This window comes from Panthera pardus, unplaced genomic scaffold, assembly GCF_024362965.1.
Source record: "Panthera pardus isolate Hobbes unplaced genomic scaffold, ASM2436296v1 HiC_scaffold_26, whole genome shotgun sequence".
Taxonomy (NCBI): Eukaryota; Metazoa; Chordata; class Mammalia; order Carnivora; family Felidae; genus Panthera; species Panthera pardus.
In genome coordinates this window covers 13,924,598-13,945,095 of record NW_026526832.1, presented here as the reverse complement: position 1 = coordinate 13,945,095, position 20,498 = coordinate 13,924,598, and the positions used below count along the sequence as shown (strand labels likewise).

At 40.6% G+C, this 20,498-nt stretch overlaps 1 protein-coding gene across 1 annotated transcript in view; it reads left to right on the top strand.

Annotated features, from left to right (window-relative positions):
* The window catches only part of RASGRP3 (RAS guanyl releasing protein 3), a 111,792-nt gene that overhangs the window by 64,922 nt on the left and 26,372 nt on the right, over positions 1–20,498 (top strand). Inside the window, exons 4-13 of the mRNA XM_019447715.2 lie at positions 334–528; positions 1,512–1,614; positions 2,811–2,873; positions 3,438–3,569; positions 4,824–4,971; positions 6,418–6,591; positions 6,973–7,089; positions 9,112–9,387; positions 15,742–15,819; positions 19,616–19,732. Of these exons, the coding sequence (XP_019303260.1) occupies positions 459–528; positions 1,512–1,614; positions 2,811–2,873; positions 3,438–3,569; positions 4,824–4,971; positions 6,418–6,591; positions 6,973–7,089; positions 9,112–9,387; positions 15,742–15,819; positions 19,616–19,732 (1,278 nt within the window). The 5' untranslated portion in view covers positions 334–458. The remainder of the gene's footprint in view (positions 1–333; positions 529–1,511; positions 1,615–2,810; positions 2,874–3,437; positions 3,570–4,823; positions 4,972–6,417; positions 6,592–6,972; positions 7,090–9,111; positions 9,388–15,741; positions 15,820–19,615; positions 19,733–20,498) is intronic.

Here is a 20,498-nt window from a genome sequence, read left to right as displayed (position 1 = left end):
CTGATCATGCACATGGTCTCTCTCTCTCAAAATAAATAAAAACTTAAAAAAAAGAATATGAAGAAAGTTAAGATATTGTATCAAGACAATGTCGGCTGCAAAATGGGCTGGTATTTAACAGAACATTTCTGTGGTCCTGGGGCACCTGCAGGTGAAGGAACAGGTCAGCAGGCATTTTGCCATCATGGTGGTTGACATATTATCTCTGTCACTTTGATACTTTTCTGGTCGAAAGATGCAGTCAATGGAAGTCATTATCTTTTTTGGTAGGAAAGTAATGCTATAATGAGGTCTGAACTCTAGTCTAATAACTTTCTTTTCTTGTTTCTTTAGAGTCTTGGAGTATAACTAAGGACAGACACCAGTACTAGCACAAACGTTACCAAGTTGCATGATTATGGAGATGGTCTACCTATTGCTGAAAATGTATCTAGTTTTTTGACAACGGCTTAATAACCATGGGGTCAAGTGGACTTGGAAAAGCAGCAACACTAGATGAACTGCTGAGCACTTGCATTGAGATGTTTGGTATGAGGGTTTTCTCCCTTTTACGTATCTTGATGCTCTGACATCCCCCTTTTCATGTGCAAGTGTTGCTGTGAAACAGAATTCAATCTCCACCTCTAGATTTGAGTCCTTTGTGATTGACCCCAGTCTGTCTCCCCCAGGATCACTGCCCTCTCTGCGTCTTCTTCACTTTACTTCCCACAGCTAATATGCCAGCCACATGGTCCACTTAATGTTTCTGGGACATCCTTGCATCTTTCTATGCCTACACCTTTATTACACTCCTTCACTAAAATTTGCTTCAGGGACCATCTCAGTTGCCATTTCAGGTGTTCATATTACCATTCCTAATCCCCGCTGTCAGCAGTGTGGATTGCTTCCTCCCACAGCCCTTTGGGACTTTCTTATGGTACTTGGTATATGGGGCTATGGTTATTCCTCAGTCTTTTGTCTCAGACAAGCATGGGTAGCACAATCTGCTGCATTCTATATTTGTTTATATGACTTGTACCTTCTACTAAGCTACATGCTTTTTATGTTGTTTATGTATCCACTTCAGCATTTCAGGATATTCTTTGCACAAATGGAATCACAAAGGGGTTGTTTTTTAATTGTTTTTTTAAATTTATTATTATAGGAAGTGTTAGACCAGAGTCGGGTGGCCAGATAAAATATGGGATGATTAGTTAAATTTGAATTTCATATAAGGTACATTTTTAGTGTAAGTACATCCTAAATAATGCATTGGATATACTTATGCTAAAAAATCTAGTTTTGGTTTACCTTAATTGAGATTAACTAAGTGTTCTGTATTTCTATTTGCTAAATCTGGCAATCTAACACCAGAGGGAGGGTGAGACCTACCTATTCACTCAACTTGCAAGGAAGACCCAAACAATAATTGGGTCTATGAGACGTTTTGACACTAATGTTTCTCTACTGATATTAGAAAAAGAGTAATACTGTTGTCTCCTCACTCCCACTTTATTTTATTTTTTTAACAGATGACAATGGAGAGCTGAACAATAGTTATTTGCCAAGAATAGTTCTACTGATGCACCGATGGTATTTATCTTCCACTGAATTGGCAGAAAAACTTCTCTGCATATATCCTTTCAACTACTGCATAATTTTTACAATCATAAATCAAGTTCTGTATTTAGTAGAGTGTCTAACAAAAGCTGGTAAATTAAGATGAATAAACAATCTTCAGTCAGTTATCCAGCTCTTTTGTGGATATATATATATAGATGTCTACACAAGGCATCTGTGTGATGGACCAAAGAGTTGACTATCCATCTGGGTGTTTTGGCTGTACTTGAAAATAATCACTAGATATACAATGAAACGGAAACTTAGGCTGAATGTTTCTAATTTGTCTTAAACATTTCTGCTGTTAGTATAATGAAAGATTAGTCAACACTTATTTAAGACCTAATTTATTCCTTTTAGGATGGCAAAATGATGGACACAGAGGATATGGTTTAGACATATGGAAATGCCAACCAAAATAAGGCACAAATCAGGCACACATGACACCTAAGTTTTCACATTTTCCCTTGTTGACTAGACACAAAGAACATTCTAACAGGTTTATTGCAGTCGGTTGGTTGATATTAATTTCAGATTTCCTTCTGATACAAAAGCAAACAAAGAAACAAACAAAAAGACCCAGAAACCCCATTCTAGTAAGAGCTTTTAGCAATCTACCACTTTTATACACCGTGCAGTCCCAAAAGGTGATTGAAAGCCAAATGACACAAAATGACAAAATAGCCTCACATGTATAAGGAGGTTTTATTCCTGGAGATCTAATGTTTATTATCAGCCTGCTTCCAGCCCCAGGGGCCTCCACATGACTGGGAAACCTTACGGGGTAGGAGCCTGATAGGCAGAGGGTCTGTCAAGTATTAGGGCCATGTGGGCTTCCATTGGCTCATTGCAAGCTTCCTCCACTTTCTACTTTTCCTCTCCATCCTTTCTACAGCCTCAGGATAGAAGGGAATATTGGAGAGGGTAAGGGGACATTTACCCTGAGCAGAGGTTCTTGAAAGCGAGCAATATCCCGGTCCTCAGTGTAGTCTGAGAGTCTCTAGGACTCAATATGGGGGTGTAATAGTGCATAGGTTACAATTATTCAGTGCTGATATCATCAGAGCTTGTTGTCTCCCCATTTGAACATCCATATAACTCACATGTCCCTGGTATGGACTTCTTATTAGGAATTCATCTAAATTGGTCAAACAGCTGCAGGTGTGGGCAAAGGAAACAAGGTACAAGGATTTTTTCTTTAACTAGTGTACGTATCGAGATGCCAGTGGAGAAAACTGTGATGAATTTCGGTTAAAGATCTGCTACTTCATGAGGTAAATATACTTATACATGTAATTTGTCTTCTCCTTTATGGTTCTGGAATTGTTGATAATTTCTTTTTTCCCAAGCGGCAGACCTAGTTTGGCAATAGAATGGACTCTGATCCCTCTTTTACTGATTTTGATTAAATTGGCTCTCCTCTGTTCCTGGGAGTTGAATTTATCTTTCTTTTAGAGGTCAAGCCATAGCAAATGTGATTAGAGAATGGAACTAGCTGTTGGAAAGAGTAAATTCATTTCTTTTCTATTTCCCCACCATATACTTTCCCATGTAGTTGCCATGAACTGGGAGAAGAGTTTCCTGCACTTAGATGAGAGTAGAGACACTCAGGACTTAGGGTCAGAAAGAGAGACTCAGAGAGGGAGTGGTAGACTTGGGTCCTTGATTGAAGGAGGGAAAAGTGAGAGCTGGTATCATGCGGAGGGGAATAGGAGATTGCTCATTTGGGGTATGGTCCTGGGTTTATGGTGAAATGTAATCTGTAAAATGATACAATAATTTCCATAAAGGTCTAGCTTGAAATCTTCTCATCGTCAAAAATATTTGATGCCTTTCAGGTACTGGATTCTCAAGTTTCCTGCAGAGTTTAATTTGGACCTTGGTTTGATCCGTATGACTGAAGAGTTCCGAGAAGTAGCTAGCCAACTAGGGTATGAAAAACACATCAGCCTCATCGACATATCCAGCATGTAAGAGTGGCACAAGCTTCTTTCAAACATGATGAGTCATGATGAGGGGATGGAATAGTGATGGTCCCGCTTGACCTCAGTCCATACTATTTCAGAATCAAGGTGTGCTCTCGTGAAGAAAGTCTTGGTGCAAAATGAGCACAGCCCCACTGGACATAGTTCATCTTTCCAAGCCTCAATTTCTTTATGTATAAAATGGGGATAGTACCTTGGTCATGGGGCTACTATGAGCATCCATTAAATGCATAGTAAGATAGCATTTGGCATGTAATAGATGCTGAGTACTTAGTTACTAAGTCTAGTTCCTGTCTCCTAAGTCCTTGCCACTCATAGTGTGGCCTGTAGATCAGTAGCACTGGCATCACATGAGAGCTCAGTAGAAATTCAGAATCTCAGGCCCCACCCTAAACCTGCTGAATTGGAAACTGCATTTTAATAAGAGAGCACTAGCTGATTCATGTGCACATTCAAGTTTGAGAAGCCCTGTGCTATGTGCTTCTGAGATCAGCCTGAGGCTTTACAAATGTTGACCATTGTTTTGCCATGAACTGGTTAGCTCACTTACTAGGAACTCAGTGCTAATTAGATTCGCATTTTATATCTACTAGTTAACTTTGTACAGAGAAAACTATGCAATGGCCCTAAGTAAGGTTATCCATCTTGCAAATATATGTTTTTGTGTCCTGGGCTTTCATACTCTGGTCCATTTTCCTAGAATACTTCTTTAAGAGTCTTGATCAACAGTGCATGATCCAGGAATCATTAGGGATGTTGTTAAAAATACAGATTATTCAGGTTCATTCCTAGTAAATCAGAATCTCTGGCAGTGAGGTCAGTCCTCTGTCTTTATAACGAATTTTTCAGATAATCCATATGTTGCTGAAGTGTAAGAACCCAACTTCAGGTGGTTTTCATGTGCCTTCAATCACCATCGTATATATTGATAATCTGCCAAATTTATACACCTAACCCTGACCTCTCCCCTGTGATCCAAACCTTACTGGTCACAAGAAAGAGCAAGTAAGAAATTCTGGATGGATCGGTGCAAACCCACCCTGTCTGGAAAAACAACTCAAAGTTTATGTTCTGTTGGCAGTGGGTCAGTGGTTTTCTCTTCAAATATGAAGGACAGGGCGTGTATTTTGCACAAGCTCCTGGAAGCAGGCCAAGAGTTACAGAGTCAGTAGGTTAATAACTTCCATTGAGTGAAATGGCCTTTCAGCACATTGACCAGACTCACTGTTTCTTTTATAGTCCTTCCTATGACTGGATGAGAAGAGTCACACAGAGGAAAAAAGTATCCAAGAAGGGAAAAGCCTGTCTGCTGTTTGACCATCTGGAGCCCATTGAATTGGCTGAGCACCTCACTTTTCTGGAGCATAAATCTTTTAGAAGGATCTCAGTAAGAAACTGACATTTATTCTTCCAAGGATAACAACCACCATGCCAACTTTCCCAAAAGCTGCGTTTTCATATTGGCAGCCTCTGTCATTGTGCTCCACTGGAAAAGTGCCCTTAATTCACAGGAACAATCCCTTTTAACCAAAGATAAATATTATCCTGCCTTTATTTTATGGCTTAGGAGCTATATATCTGTCGCTATTTTCAATGTCTCCTTTCATACGATTAAAGCATGATTTTCTAAATACTCAGTGGAGATTTAACCATTCAAGGTTTATTTAGCTCCATTGACTTCTCCCAAGTGAACATGTTTTGCTAGGCCCTCCATTTGAGAGAAGACATATTTATTTAGGTTGGGATTTGTATAAATGCCTAATTACGGGCATAGGTTGAGAATAAGAATTGTAGGCTTTGATGAGACTCTCACATCAGGTTATTTATTTCCAGATATAGAGAGCCGGAATTAAACTTTTCTTTCCTACTCCATCTTAATAGTGTTCCTTCTCCACCTCCTTTCTCTTCCTCTTGACTGTGGTCTCTTCCTAGCCACCTACTCTCTATTTACTTATTATGAGACTATTTCCACAATGGCTCACGATCAGGCTTTGTCTCACCAAGCTCTGGGGCAATCACTCCTCTTTCTTTTCCAAGGTTCCAGGAAATTAATTACATTATTACTTGCAAAGAAGAACATGAGGTTAGAAGTATGGATTTCTGAAAGACTGATTCTTTTCACAAAATAATCCTATTTGGAGAGGACCTTAATGATCCCTTCCTGGCAGGCCATGAGAGGGAACCCCCTGCATTGTTTACATGATAGAAGGCTCACATGTATTTGGTGGCATCCATGCTGACTCCCCCAAAAGGTGTCTGTTTTGCTAAGGAGCTGCCTTACTTCAATTATTGTTTTCTTCTTCTTTTTTCTTAAAAAACTGTACAAAATTATTCTGACCTGAAATCATTATATTTGTATTCATTTCCTTTTCTTTAATGTATGCCATTGTATCTCAGACTTGCCTGGCTGTTGGAATCACAAGTAGTGGGTGAAAAATGAAGATTCTTGGGTTCTTTCTTTGGAGATATTGATCCTTTAGGTCTGAAGTGTCCCCAGAAACCAGTATGTTATAATGCAAATGCCTCATGTGGATCTTATGATCCAGCAAATTTGAGATTCACTGGAATGTGACTTAGACTCTTGTCCCTCCCCGCCCTGTCCAACACTGTGATGTGTAAGCATGTATCTGTGTATGGCGGAGTGAAACACAGCAAAATAATATGTTAAGGGTACGTGTATATTCAAATGTGTAAGATACCATCATAAATGTTAAATGAAAGAAATCATTATGTTGTTATGAAACAGCGTCTCACATCTTCCACACAACGTTCTAATTTCTGATTTTACAAAGACTCCATTATAATTCAGAGTCTCTGAATCTTCCTTTACTAGTTCACTGATTACCAAAGCTATGTCATCCATGGCTGCCTGGAGAATAACCCAACCTTGGAGAGATCTATTGCTTTATTTAATGGAATCTCTAAGTGGGTCCAGTTGATGGTTCTTAGCAAACCAACCCCCCAGCAAAGGGCAGAAGTCATTACAAAGTTTATCAATGTCGCCAAGGTATGTATGTCTGGGCATTAGCCTGGGGTTCTTAAAGGATTCTAGATGTTTGTTCCCTCTAGAGAAAAGTCATCAAAGAAATTTGGGGTTCACACCATAAAGGACAATTAAAGTATTCATAATATCTGGTGGTGAACATCATACTTCTCTCATGCACGAAGACTGCCTTTAATTGGCAGTACTTGGAAGCATTCGTTGTAACGTTTTCTGTAAAATGATGGATATATTTTCCTGGTGGATTGCATTTGTGCTTCATGTTAAATTGATATTATTTGTCCTAGATCCTTGTTATTAAAATAGTGCATTCACCTGTACTTCAGAGAGGCTAGAATAGTTGAAAAATTCTTACAAAGTATTGATGGTAATTTTTTTTTATTGCAGAAGCTCCTTCAGCTCAAAAATTTTAACACTCTGATGGCAGTGGTGGGAGGCCTTAGTCATAGTTCTATCTCACGCCTCAAGGAGACCCATTCTCATCTTTCTTCAGAAGTTACGAAGGTATGGTGGATTAAATTCCAATCCTGAGTACAAAAGTCATTTGTAAATTGTTTAGGGATAGGATGCTCCTATCAGAAGGGGAAAGTTCTCTTCCTAGACAATGGTTGATTACACATGGGGAATTAAAAGGAAGGTAATAGGCACACCACTGGCAAAAACAGGTTGGAAGTGGTGGCAAGTGTCCCAATAAGAAGGCCTTTAAGAATACCAAGTGTACCAACAAGAATACCATTAACATATGGCAGTTGTGAGTACTCCACAAATATGCACTTGGTGCTAACTATGTGATATGCACTGTGACACACACAGGGCGTACAAGGCAAATAAGACAAATCATTCCTACCCTACCCTCCTCAAATCAAGTCAATGAACACCTGCTCTATTCATAGCACTGTGTTAAACACAGTGGACAGATACAAAGGAAGAGAAAGATGTTGACCTTGTCTAAAAATCCCTCAGATTTATAGCTGAGTTCTCAGGAAAAAAAAAAAAAAAAAAAAAAAAAAATATATATATATATATATATATATATATATATTTAAAAAAAACAATGATCTTTGTCTTTTTAAACTGAGCTTTTTCTGCCATATTTGTTTCCAGACCACAGTAATATTTTTCCTTTGTCAGTGAAAAAGAACATTTCATCTTTAGGAAAAGATTTCTTTGTAAGCATGTAGTGTGCTGTACCAGTAAGGACACCTTCAGCTATAAGTTTTAAAAAATCTTGAAATTGCTTAGACAGTAAGGCAATAGGTCATCTCACATACCTGGAAGTACAAAAAGCAAGGCCAACTCCAGGCATAATCTGATTAGAGCTCTGGCTCAGTAGTTCTGCCTACCTTTCAGTATCAGTTGTTTGTTTCCTTAGACCGGCCTTTCTCCTGATTGGGCTGTCTGCCAGTTGGAGACAGGGAAAGCTTCCGCCTTCAGCCCTGCCCCCATGGAATGAAAGATGTTGTTTTTAGGCAGATTGGACCATCTCAGGTCACATTTTCACCCCTGGACCAATAACAATTGCTAGAAGAATATAATGTACCGATTGGCTTATAGGTAATATAATGTACCTCTGTGTTCTTGAACCAATCACAAACAAGAAGGATGGAATTATAATGACGGTAAATCAGACCCAAACTTGGGTCTAGGAATGGAAACAGCTCCATCTGAGTCACAGGGCTGCTTTCAGAAAGTTGTAGACTGATCAAAATTGAGGAAGGTCTGGTTGCTCTTAGGCAACTAGCGGTAAACAGGAGGTTGTAAGCCAAGAAGCATTGCTCTCTGACCTAAAACATATCACTCGTTCTAAGCATACTGGGGTTCATTATGTAAGTGTCTTACTTTCCTTGAGCTTCGTACTGAATTTCAAGTAAAGAGCAAAACACATTTTACACATTGTGATGAGTAAGAATTCAGTGGAGGCTCTTAGAGGCTTGGAACCACCAGTGGATCTTCAAAAATTATTTGAATTCTTCTTTCTTACAAAAAAGGAAACTGAGGCCCCTCAAAATGAAGTTACTTGCCAAAGGTCACCTGTCTAGTTAGTGGCAGAGTCCCAAACCACAGCTATCTCATACCTCGGTGTGGCTTTTCCTACCCCATCCCATTCCAGGTTAACCTTTAAGTAATATCTTGAATGCAACTTTCTTAGAACAACAACTGTACTATACTACATACTGTATTTTAATACAATACATGCTTATGTTTGTGGACTGTAGTATTTCCATGAATTGCCAAATACTTCTAGATGATTGATGCTTTTTAACACCCTATCAGCCCTAGTAGGTGGGCAGAGGTGCGGGCAGTTTCTGTTTTGCAGTAGAATAGAACACACTGTCTAGCTCATATAGCCAGGCCCAGGACATTTTTCTAAGTTTCTTTTTCTAGGTTAATAATTTCCCTGCATCAGTGTTCGTGCAATTGATACTTCTCTCAGTGGCTGAGGAATTTCCTAGCCACACACGGCAGGGCCTGGGGGTGGGTAGGAGGGAAGACTGTTTGAAAATCCTACTTTTCCATCTGTTCCAGAACTGGAACGAAATGACAGAGCTGGTCTCCTCCAACGGCAATTACTGCAATTACCGCAAGGCCTTTGCCGACTGCGAGGGCTTCAAGATTCCCATCCTTGGCGTCCACTTGAAAGACTTGATAGCGGTCCATGTCATTTTCCCAGACTGGATGGAGGACAACAAAGTTAACATTGTAAAAATGCACCAGCTCTCCGTTACCCTCAGCGAACTGGTGTCTCTGCAGAATGCCTCCCACCACTTAGAACCCAACATGGATTTGATCAACTTGCTCACGGTGAGTTGAGGGGACAGGAGTTTGTGCTGAGAGCTCTTCTCACTTCCCAGGGGATGTGGGAAAGTCCTTGAAGGTCATTCACCAGGTTGCATGCAGGGCTGATAGATGGGGCAGGATCTGAAAGGGTGGGTGAGGGGAGGGGAGCCCAGCCCCATATCCGGCATGAGCTGAGACTATAATCACGGGGCAGAGAAAATTTCCTTTGTCCTGAGGAGCCTAGGTACCACCCCTATAGCTCTGCTCCTAGAGCTCTTGGAGAGGCCCTCCGCCCTCAGCCCCTCACTCTCCTTCGTCACACCAGTCTAGCTCATCACCACCTTCTACGTGGCCTCACCTCATCCATTTCCCTTTGCCCTCCCGCACAGCATAGCTGAAGCCTGGGATAATACCTGGTCCTCCTCCATGATCTCCCTGTCCCCACTGCCACCCTCCCCTTGCCAGCCTGGCCTTTGAGACCCTTCTAGACTTGTTGTCTATGTATCCTGAGTTGTCATCACTTGATGCCACATCACACTTGCCATTGAGGAACACTGGGCTTTCCACCACGAACTGCTGCCTTCTGCTTCCTGGCCTTTGCACTTTCTTGGAAAATCCCTTCCCTATCCACCCCTGTGACTAGCTCAAATTCAAAACCTTCTGTCTTTCTGGAGCATTCTCTGTTCCTCTCCAGAGCAGTAAGTGTCTGCTTCATGTGTGGCTCTTGACCTTTATACTTTCTTAACCATAGGGAGGTATCATTTTGTATTAGATTTTTTTTTTCCTGTTTACCTGCCGTATATATCCCATATCCCCACTGCCTCTCATGATACCTGGCATATGTAGGAGCTCAACAGATGAACGAATGCTGTATTTAGGAATGTTGTGGGTCAGACAGATGAAATTCGACTAGCATTCATATTTTTTGTCATTCGTGGCTGATCTCTAGGTCCCGGCGCTTTTAGACACAACAGGTGTATGGGAGAGAACCTACCCCATTGATGGCTGCCTTGTCAGGGGGAAGAGGCATAACCAAATTCTTTCACCCTTGTTTAACAAATGGAGAAGCAACTTCCCTGTTTGGGTTTATAATACGGAAGCTTCAGACACTTGACTGCAATACTGAATTGACTCTTTTCCATTCGTGGCCATGGAAAATGAAAACAATTTCCTTCTGAAGCTCTGAGGGCCTAAATCCTTTGGGACCACTGCACTGGCATAGGAGTGGTTCCTAGACCTTCTCACACACTGTTCCTAGAACACATGATTGTTTACCAAGGCATAGAACCCCTGAAGTGCATGGAGTAATACCAGCTGTACCTTAGCATAAAGCAGAAGTGGCTGACACACACAAAAACAAATCTCTTGGGACTGAGTTTGTATGACAAACAGTAAACACACAGACGTTCTCTACTGGGGGGGAAAAACCCTCTCAATAATCCAGGCACCTGCGCTTATGAATCATTTGCCATGTAAATCTGTTTCCACGAATAAGTGACCAGAGTTGCAGCCCCAATCAGACAGCAAAGCCACAGGCACAGGTGATGTCTGCAGACCAGCTGAAGTTCCACCTGTCTGTGTCCAGGCTACCTTCACTACGTGGAGGAGAGTGTCATAGAGCAGGTGCCTATGCTTGGGCATTTTCTTATCCCAACAAAAGATGATGATGGAGTAGGGGAATTAATTTTGAGTTATGAATGAAGCAACATAATGACAGATATTTAGAGAAGTATCAAAAGACTTTGAATGAAATTTTTGGGTGCAAATGGAAAATTTGAACCCTAGAAATAAAGGCTAAGAAATATATATTTTTTTCTGCCTGGGAAGGAAAGAAAAAAGAAAAAGGATGACAACACAATCAATCCCCGCCCCACCCCCCCTCGGGTATTAAAATATAGAAGCCACCAAGCACTGTATTTAGGACAACAATGTTATCTAGTGTAGTACAGTGGCAAGAATCCTGGGCAGGAGATCAAGCTTTTAGCTCTGTGTGTGCAGTGACTTAGTTTTGTCTCCTTGTTAGCTAGACCTGCCCTTGGTCTTTTCATAAGGGATTTTGTGCTCATTTGTGAGATCTCTTCCAGCTCTAAACTTCTGTGATTCTAGATATAAGGACTGGTGGCCCCTTGAGAATAAGGAGCCTGGTGTCAATCTGATACTGTGGTTCCAGCCCAGTGGCTCCTCAGATAGCACAGTCCCACATATGGACATCGATCAAGGCAGTTTCTATTTAAAGCCAAGACCCCTCCTCCTTCCCTACAACCAAGAAGGTTCATTGCCCAGGAATATACATTCATTCTTCCTGGCCACAAGCAGATTAATCTCTTCAATGCAGATAAAGGAGATTCCCATCAGGTGTTCACTAGAGCCCAGTGGCCATCTCATGAAGCAGGTATGTGTTAGGATTAGAACCATTTGACTGACAGAAGCTGTGAGGGCATCCATACGTGCAGCATTTCTCCATTCATTTTTCCCCAAGATTCTAGGTCAGGTTTTTACCTGAAGTGATTATTTGCCTCTAAACATGGCTCCAGGTGAGAAAGCCAATACATGATTGAGCGCCCTGAAAGATGGAAAATGAGAGCTCTTAAATAAATCAAAAATTACGGAATGTCCGCTCCATGTGGTAGGCTGCATAGCAACCTTGGGACTTTACAGAAATAACTGATTGCATTTTTCATAGCATTTTCACATATATTTCATATACACAGACACCCTGTCAGGGACCTTGGGAAGGGCAGAGAGTGTAACATCACCCCTGTCCCTTTGTATTTTACAAAGGAAGAAACAGATTTCTAAAGGACAAAAGGCTTGCAAAGGGAGAACTTCTGAATCCCAGCTTGGGGTGGGGGTATCTCTCTCTCTCTCTCTCTCTCTCTCTCTCTCTCTCTCTCTCTCTCTCTCTCTGTCTCTCAGTGATGGGCATTTACTCTGATTTATTTTACATCTATTTTATATATATTTTATTTTGCATCTGTAAAAATTAAGTAATCTCTCCTTCCCTCTTCATGGGTGGCTAAAGAAGGAATTAATTACAGAACAAAATCTATGAGTCAGAGACTCTGTGTGCCATTTTTATCATTGTAAATTTAGCCCCTGAACAGCCCTGGGCACATGAAGGAAGGGAGACCCCAGCACTAAACACATGGATTTTGGATTGTTCCTCTTTTCAGGGACAATCTAGAGAAGGCATTTTCCACTGTGATCCTAATCCTGGAACCAGAAGCTTTAAAAGCTGATGCTTCTTACTTTATGGTATACGAAATCATCTGATTCTTTTCATAGTATTTTTAGATCTATCAGTTACTTTTACCATTCTGAGTATATGCAAATAACTGGAAAGCCCCCTGTATTTTTACAGTTTCAAAAAAAAGAAGAAGAAGAAGAAGATGAAGAATTGCAAAAATGGTCAATAAGATAGTTTGATGACCAAGTGTGTTTTATTTTACAGTTCTCTAGTCAGGGTGACATAGGTCTTAATGTGCAGACTAAATCCACAACCATCTTTGCTGATAGGCTTGGGTGTAAATGCAGCAACATGAAACAGTGATTCAGACCATTCTCCAAGCTCAAAATATGTTAGACACAAGCAAGCATTCTTAAGATTCCATTGACAAGTTGCCTCTAATTATTTAAAAAAAAATTGTGGAAGAAGTAAAACATGTTGCTCTGCACAGGGCTGTAAAATCCAGAGGAGATGAGAGAATGCATGTAGGTAGGATCATGGCTGGGAAAGCAGAAGATGGCAGGAGTAATACATTCACTGATGAGCACAGTGGCATTTGACTGGAAGCCAACCATGCAATGCCCATCTCTATGGCCCGCTACACAAACCCCACTGAATGCATGTTAGCTCATTTAATCTTCACAGAAGTCCTGGGAAGGAGCTATTATTTATGCCTCCCATTTTAAAGACCAAAAGACTGAGTCCCACAAAGGCTAATAACTTGCTCAGGATCAAATCACCACTAATAAATTAAGGGCAAACATTTGGAGAAGACATTTCCATCATAGGATCTGGTATCTGTCCATCTGATATATGAAAATACCACAGATGTTCTGTGTCTTTCGAGAGAGCATCTCCCCTACTCAGTGTGTGGTTTATTTGGATTTCTGGTCAGATGTTCTGGCACTGTTGTCATCCCTTTCCCAGCAGGTGCCACTGCCATTCATTATTAAAGGCCGAATCAGTAGGACAGGGTCATGCTCATCGAAGTCCAGATCAACTCCTGATAACAAGGAATCCAGAAGGAAACAGTGACTTGATTTTCTCCCTATGGAACATTCACAATGCAAGGCAGCAAACTGTGGCTGGGATTATAGAGGCAGAAAAGATGGCAATGGATGCACTGCCTGCTTCTGTGAGGCTTAGAAGCCGGTAGAGTTTTCCATCGTGGAATTTATAAAATAGCAGGCAACTGCCATTGGCAAGATGTGTTTTATTTGGCCTACACAGAATCATAAAAATTTTATGTTGGTTGCCAGGATTTAAAAATTGAGATATTTCATGTAAAACTCCAGATTTCTGGCTTCTCTCGACAAATGAGAAGATATGTCAATTGTCAAGCTGACAAAAATTGGCTGTACCTGAGCAGTGGCTGTCTCCCATTCATCAGGGACCCCACCTCTCCCTGTCACCTCCCTAACCCAGAGATCCAGTGTCACATTCTACTTATCACACATTTTTATTATTGTTGAGCTCAGAGGAAAGGTCCCAAGGTAATTACATCTGTGAAGACGGTTTTGGCAAATAAGACATTATTATACCGGTGTTTCTACCAAAAGATCTTTTTCATGCATTTCACTTCATTCTTTTATATAATGAGCTGCCTTGTAAAGGCATTTGTTTGTAAAGGCACTAGGGGATGGTTCCTCTCCTCCCTGGAGGTAGGAATGACTGTTTAATGGTAGATGGATATAGTGTCTGTTCTTTGTGGGTAGGATTTTCAAGATCTGAAATGATGATGGGGCAGTTTTATAGTCAAGTCAATTTCATTATGTTTAGAAAAAATCTTTAGGTGACAAAGTCTAGATAAAGCAGTATATGACCTGATGTGTGCAATCCTTAATTTAAATGTTGTAGGGGCGTCTGGGTAGCTCAGTTGGTGAAGTGTCCAACTCTTGAGTTCAGCTCAGGTCATGATCTCATGGTTATGAAATGGAGCTCCACGTCAGGCTTGGTGCTGGGCTTGGAGTCTGCTTAAGATCCTTTCTCTCCCTCACCTGCCTCTCTCTCTCTCTCTCTCTCTCTCTCTCTCTCTCTCTCTCAAAAAAAAAATAATGAAAGCAAGATAAATCCTTGAAAGACATCTTTTGCCTCTGAGTTTTCTCCCACTTCATCCTTCTTGTGCTTCTCCCTCACTCTACACCCATACACATTAAGTTTTTATTTTTAGGCCAAATATGTTAAATAGAATTTTTCATCCCCAATGGTCGAAGAAAGGACAGGGCACCTGGTTATGTTCACTGCTGATGAAATGGCATGATTCATCTGGCATCTTAACATTAAAGGGTGTGGGTGAGACTCATCCAGGCTGATTTTAAGTCTCATGCCTTCTATTTTAGATGAATGGGACCATGCATTTTAGTTTTTACTGATTTCATTCATGCACTCCAATCTTGGTCTAAGTTGTTGTCCCTGCCTGTCCTGATCTTTCTCTCCTTCTTTCTCTGTCCGAATAGTCCCAGTTAGGTCCTAGTTCACAAGGTCCTCTGTGACTCTGTCCTGATCATTTCTGTTTTCAGTGATCTCCCTTCGCCGCCCCCCCCCACATGATAATAATATTAGTAGTAACAGCTGTCATAATAATAGTAACATCAACAACACCAAATAACATTTCTTGGCATTTTACTGTCTACCAGGTTTGTGTGTGGTACTTCACATGAAGTATTCCATTTTATCTTGATCAAAATTCAATTCAGTAGGGATTTTTGTGATAATTTCCATTTTACAGATGTGGCAAATGAGTGTCAGAGAAGATATAACTGGCTCAAGGTGCCAGGCTAACCAGTGGCAGGCTTAGGACTTGAACTCAGGCCCAACTGACTCCAGAACCTTCCTTCATGCTTTATATGCTGCCTCTCTGAGCAATTCCTGTAGCATTGAGAGTGGGGGCATCTTACTTCATAGCTCAACTATGTTGCCTTTTGTTGATATAAACACATCTGATATAGCACATAGGATGCTGATGACCATGCTAAAGTGTTTGGTTTTAAAATTTCATGTTCTGCCTCTGCATGCTATCTTTTTAATGTTCTGCATTCTCTCAAATTATTAGACACTGAGCTTCAACATTTGGTTTGAAAATATTTCAGCAATGTAAATAAATAAGTAAATGTGATCCAACATCATCATTTATCCTTTCTAATTTGTTGTAGCTCTCTCTGGACCTCTATCACACAGAAGATGATATTTACAAATTGTCACTGGTGCTGGAGCCTAGAAATTCTAAATCGGTAGGTGGATTTTTTCTAAGGATCAGTGCCAAACACCATTGATTGTCATTTACAGTAATTGGCTATTACAGTGATGCTTTGTGATCTGAAGACTGAAGAATTTAAAAAACCTGTATTCCATTTTGCCAGTGGAACAGCTTAGCTCTGACAGTTTGAGTATGATTTCTTCATCAGAGGCTAACAAAGAAGACCATTATTTCCAATCACTCTGTTTTCTTGTTATCATCTATGTGTTGTGTCTCCTCTGAGAGACTGCCTACCTATAGGTCCTCCCCCTCAACAAAAGAGAATGCATCTTAATGTGAAACAGCATTTTAGATTCTTCAACATAAAATCCCATTCAGCATAAAATGAAGTTTAATCAATTTTAAATACCCTGATCATAATTCACAAATTTCTCTGCTAATGATCGACTCAACTCATAATTTCAGTATCACATTGGATAGTGTCTCAATTAATGGCTGACTCTTAGCAAAGAAACATTATATGATAAGATTGAGGAAATTGCATTACTGAATGTACACTGATTATTAGTTTTAGTGAGCGGACTGTATCTTAGATCTGTTTTGCACTCATAAAAGAATACCTGGGTAAATTTGAAATTTGCGGCGAGGATGAGGTTTGCATGTTCAAGGAAAACATGTCTGTACTTGCCTCTTGGACTCGTATCCTCAGATCAGGTTTCTGATAAAGATCTCATGACTTACCTCCTTACCAGTTGAACTCTGTGGGATGTTGCCAGTGACTTGGACCTTCAATCTGTCCCTGTATTCTGACTCTGCAGCATCAGCCCCAAAGAGGCAGGGCTGTTCTCTGGTACAGGGAGGGTGTGCACTTGAGTCTGAGTTAGTTGACCTGGTAACGTCTGTTCTTAAAATTGTGAGTGTGGTGGCTCCATCAGCATTTTCAGCTCCCCTACTAGAGGCCCATCTCCTGGGGACACTGAAGAACAGACCCATGTGGGAAAATACAGCAGAGGTAAATGGAGGCATGAAGGCTAGCCTCTGAAAAGTTAGCATGAGTAAGAGCTAGAGAGAAAGGTAAAGTTACTGGAAAAAAGCAACTTGTGAGCTCCTCATTCCTTTGCTTTGTTGTGAAGAGGCTGAGCATGGTGTGGCAAGCTATGTGTGTGCCCGTGGCATTTCCACCTGCCCACACCTTCCTTTACCTGGAGCAGGGCACTTTAATTGCTACCAGTTGGTTGTTGGGCACCTGGTGGGGCATCATATCCATGTTATCTCATTAACTCTGTTAAGGAAACTGAGTCTGGTGAGCATAGGTGTCTCACACGGAACACTAATAGCCAGTAGGTGGGAGAACTGGGATGTGGCTTCAGGCCTGTCTGTCTTCAACACCTGTGCTTTTTTTCTTTTAAATGTGTATCTATTTATTTTGAAAGAGAGAAAGAGAGAGAGAGAGTGTGTGCGCGTGTGCACAAGTGGGGGAGGGGCAGAGAGAGAGAGTGAGACAGAGAATCCCAAGCAGGGTCCACACTGTCAGTGCAGAGCCCAACGTGGAGTTCAATCTCATGAACCGTAAGATCATGACCTGAGCCAAAATCAAGAGTTGGACGCCTAACTGACTGAGACACCCAAGTGCCCCAATGCCTAGGCTTTTCTACTGCGTGAGGTTGCCTGTCCTTTTCCTGCCACATCTTATATGAGAACATGGTAAGAACAAGGCACACTTGCCTGAGTTGTGCCTTTTACATTTGTTTTCAGGATAGATTTTGGCCAATTTCAGAAGATGTTTCCATCAAATACAGAAAAATCTTTTTATCTTTTGTAAAGCAGAATCTTTGAAAGTCCCTTCCAAGTGCTAAAATCCTATGAATCAATGAAAACACATTTCCCAATCCCTTACTGTCTCTTATCTTAAGTGGCTTGTTACCCTGTTTTGCACTTAGGCTTGACACATGCTGCCACTGGAGAACAAGCTCCTGTCAGGATGATGGTACCAAGATCCTGTAACTTCAGTGTGCTTACCATTGGTGCTGGTGGACCTCACCAAAGTCCCACCATGAACCTTTTTCTCTTCACAGGGCACGCTCGTGTCTCACTGGTTCATTGTGTTTTATTTGGTGTCTCAGTTTTTTCACTCTACCTCTAGGTCAAAAGAAATACCTCACGATTCCACGTATAGAATAGTTAGGTCCAAACAGCTTAATATATATTAATGTTCTAATGACTTAGAACCCACTTTAAAAAACAATACATATATGTTGAAATCAAAATAATATTTTAGGGGCACCTGGGTGGCTCAGTCAGTTAAGTGGCTGACTTTGGCTCAGGCCATAATCTCATAGTTTGTGAGTTGGAGCCCCGCATTGGGCTCTGTGCTGACAGCTCAGAGCCTGGTGCCCGCTTCAGATTCTGTGTGTATGTGTCTCTCTCTGCCCCTCCCCTTTTTGCACTCTGTCTCTTCCTCACTGTCTCAAGAATAAATAAACATTAAAAAAAATTAAAAAATATTTTAATTCTTTAAAAACCACAATTACTTACTAATGGATGTGTGTGCCTGTTGGGCATGAAACAATATCTTAAATTTTGTCATCAGATTGAATATGGCTACCTTTTTTCTTGTTCCACATTGATTTTTTTTGCTTTGGAAATATTTGATACCATTGAAAGAAATACAGCATGATCTAATGGGTGAACTGTAAACTATTTCAAGCTGGTAGTTTACATGGTGTCTAACAAATACTGAGTACTGCTGTATTTCCCTTGGGAGTTTGAAATATCTTTTGGTATCCCTGAGAGTCCACTGCAGTGTTCTGGATGGACACCTCGTTATACAGTTTGGGAACCGTGGCTTTATCCTTCATCAGATGAACAAAATGAAAAGCTTGATAGAAAGAGTCATGATGTGTGAGTGAGCCTATGTGTTGGTGATCATATCCAGATGGCAAGTACTTTCTGGTCCTGTTGGTAGCCCAAAGGATACCAGCAACACCCACCTCAAAACATTGCAAAGGGTTTAAATCTAGTACAGTCACTCTTGCAAACATGTTTGTCCCCAATTTAGTATCAAATAAACACCTGTTAAAACAGATTTGCATGTATGCACCAGCAAAAATATTTACATTTAATGAAGGTCCTGGGGAGAGGAATAAAGTACATTGCACTCTTGGCTTGTCTCCCGATAGGATTGTGTTTTGCCTCTGTGTTGTGTAAACACATTATGCATTATTGCTACCATCTTGGCCACATTATTTAGTGAAAATGTCTTGCAGGAAAGTGGGAAAACATATGGAGGAAGCAAGTTCACAAAAGAGGCTAGAAAGATCTAATTAGCCAAATAGTGAGAAGCGATTAAGCATATTGAAAGAGATGACAGCATGAGAACATAAACTTGGCCATTCACATGGGCCCATTTACTGCAAACATCTACTAGTTTATTATCAACACCAGGTATTAAAGAACTAGATAACAGGTGTTTTATATATTTTGCATTATACAAAAAGCTGTATGGATTATTATATAGGTTTTAAGGATGTTTTAGTAATATTTGGGGAACTTGGATAGAATTTTGGAGTGGGATGAGAGAACAGTATCTTTTTCCCACTTAAAAAAAATGGAATCTAGACTACTGCTAAACAAAATACACTCTCCAAATATGTATTTAGTTATAGATTAGATTCTATTGACAAAACATGTTTGTTTTCAGAACATTTAAGTGATACATATGTAAGTTTTTACTGTATTATTAACATAAAAATGTGTATGTCTTTCTCAGTGTCCCCTAATTACTTAAGGTCTAAGATAAAGTTGAAAAGTGTGTTTTTCCCCCCTGTCAGCAGCCTACCTCCCCGACAACACCCACCAAGCCTGTGGTGCCCCTGGAGTGGGCATCAGGAGTGATGCCAAAGCCAGACCCCACAGTCATCAACAAGCACATAAGGAAATTAGTTGAGGTAAGTGATTGAGAGAGAGTAGAGAGCACTAGAAGGCCCTTTTCTCTTCCCAGAATATTCTACAGTTGCCCAAGAATCAACTGAAGTCAATGAAAACAGCCCTCTTGCAGGTAGGATCAATTTAGCAGACACTGAGCTCTACGTGGCATTGGCTTATGGGGGAGATTCCCCCAGAATGGCCTTTTTCCCCTTCCTGTCATTCTGTTCTCATTTACCCAAATACCCTCAGCTACTTCCAACTTTCTTTCACCAGCATTTGATGCCTCCATCATTGCCCCTGCAATTTGAGGGACTGTTTGGGGATTAGAATCTACTCATTAAAAACCTATATGGGTCCCAATAAAATGCCCAATAAATTGATTACCTGAAGGTAAGAAAAGATCCTGTAGGATGCATAGTTTCTCTTGCTGTTTATATTGAGGTCTGTGACACACCTGCACAGAGCCATTTACATCAGAAACATTACTTAATTATGGGAAAGTGTCTATCAGAGTTTTCATGTAGAAAGAAGAGTAGAAGCACCATTGTGGGGAAAATGGAAACAGATTTGGCAATAAAAACTATGACATCTGATTAAACACTCTGCTTTAATGGATTGGTATGATACAATAGAATCATATCTTTGGGATAAAATAAACTTTTTTTCTGGGGGGTGGAAGTTTAAAGAAAAAGAGGGGGTGCTTGGGTGGCTTAGTCGATTAAACATCCAACTCTTGATCTCAGCTTGGATCTTGATCTCAGGGTCATGAGATTAGGGCCTGCATTG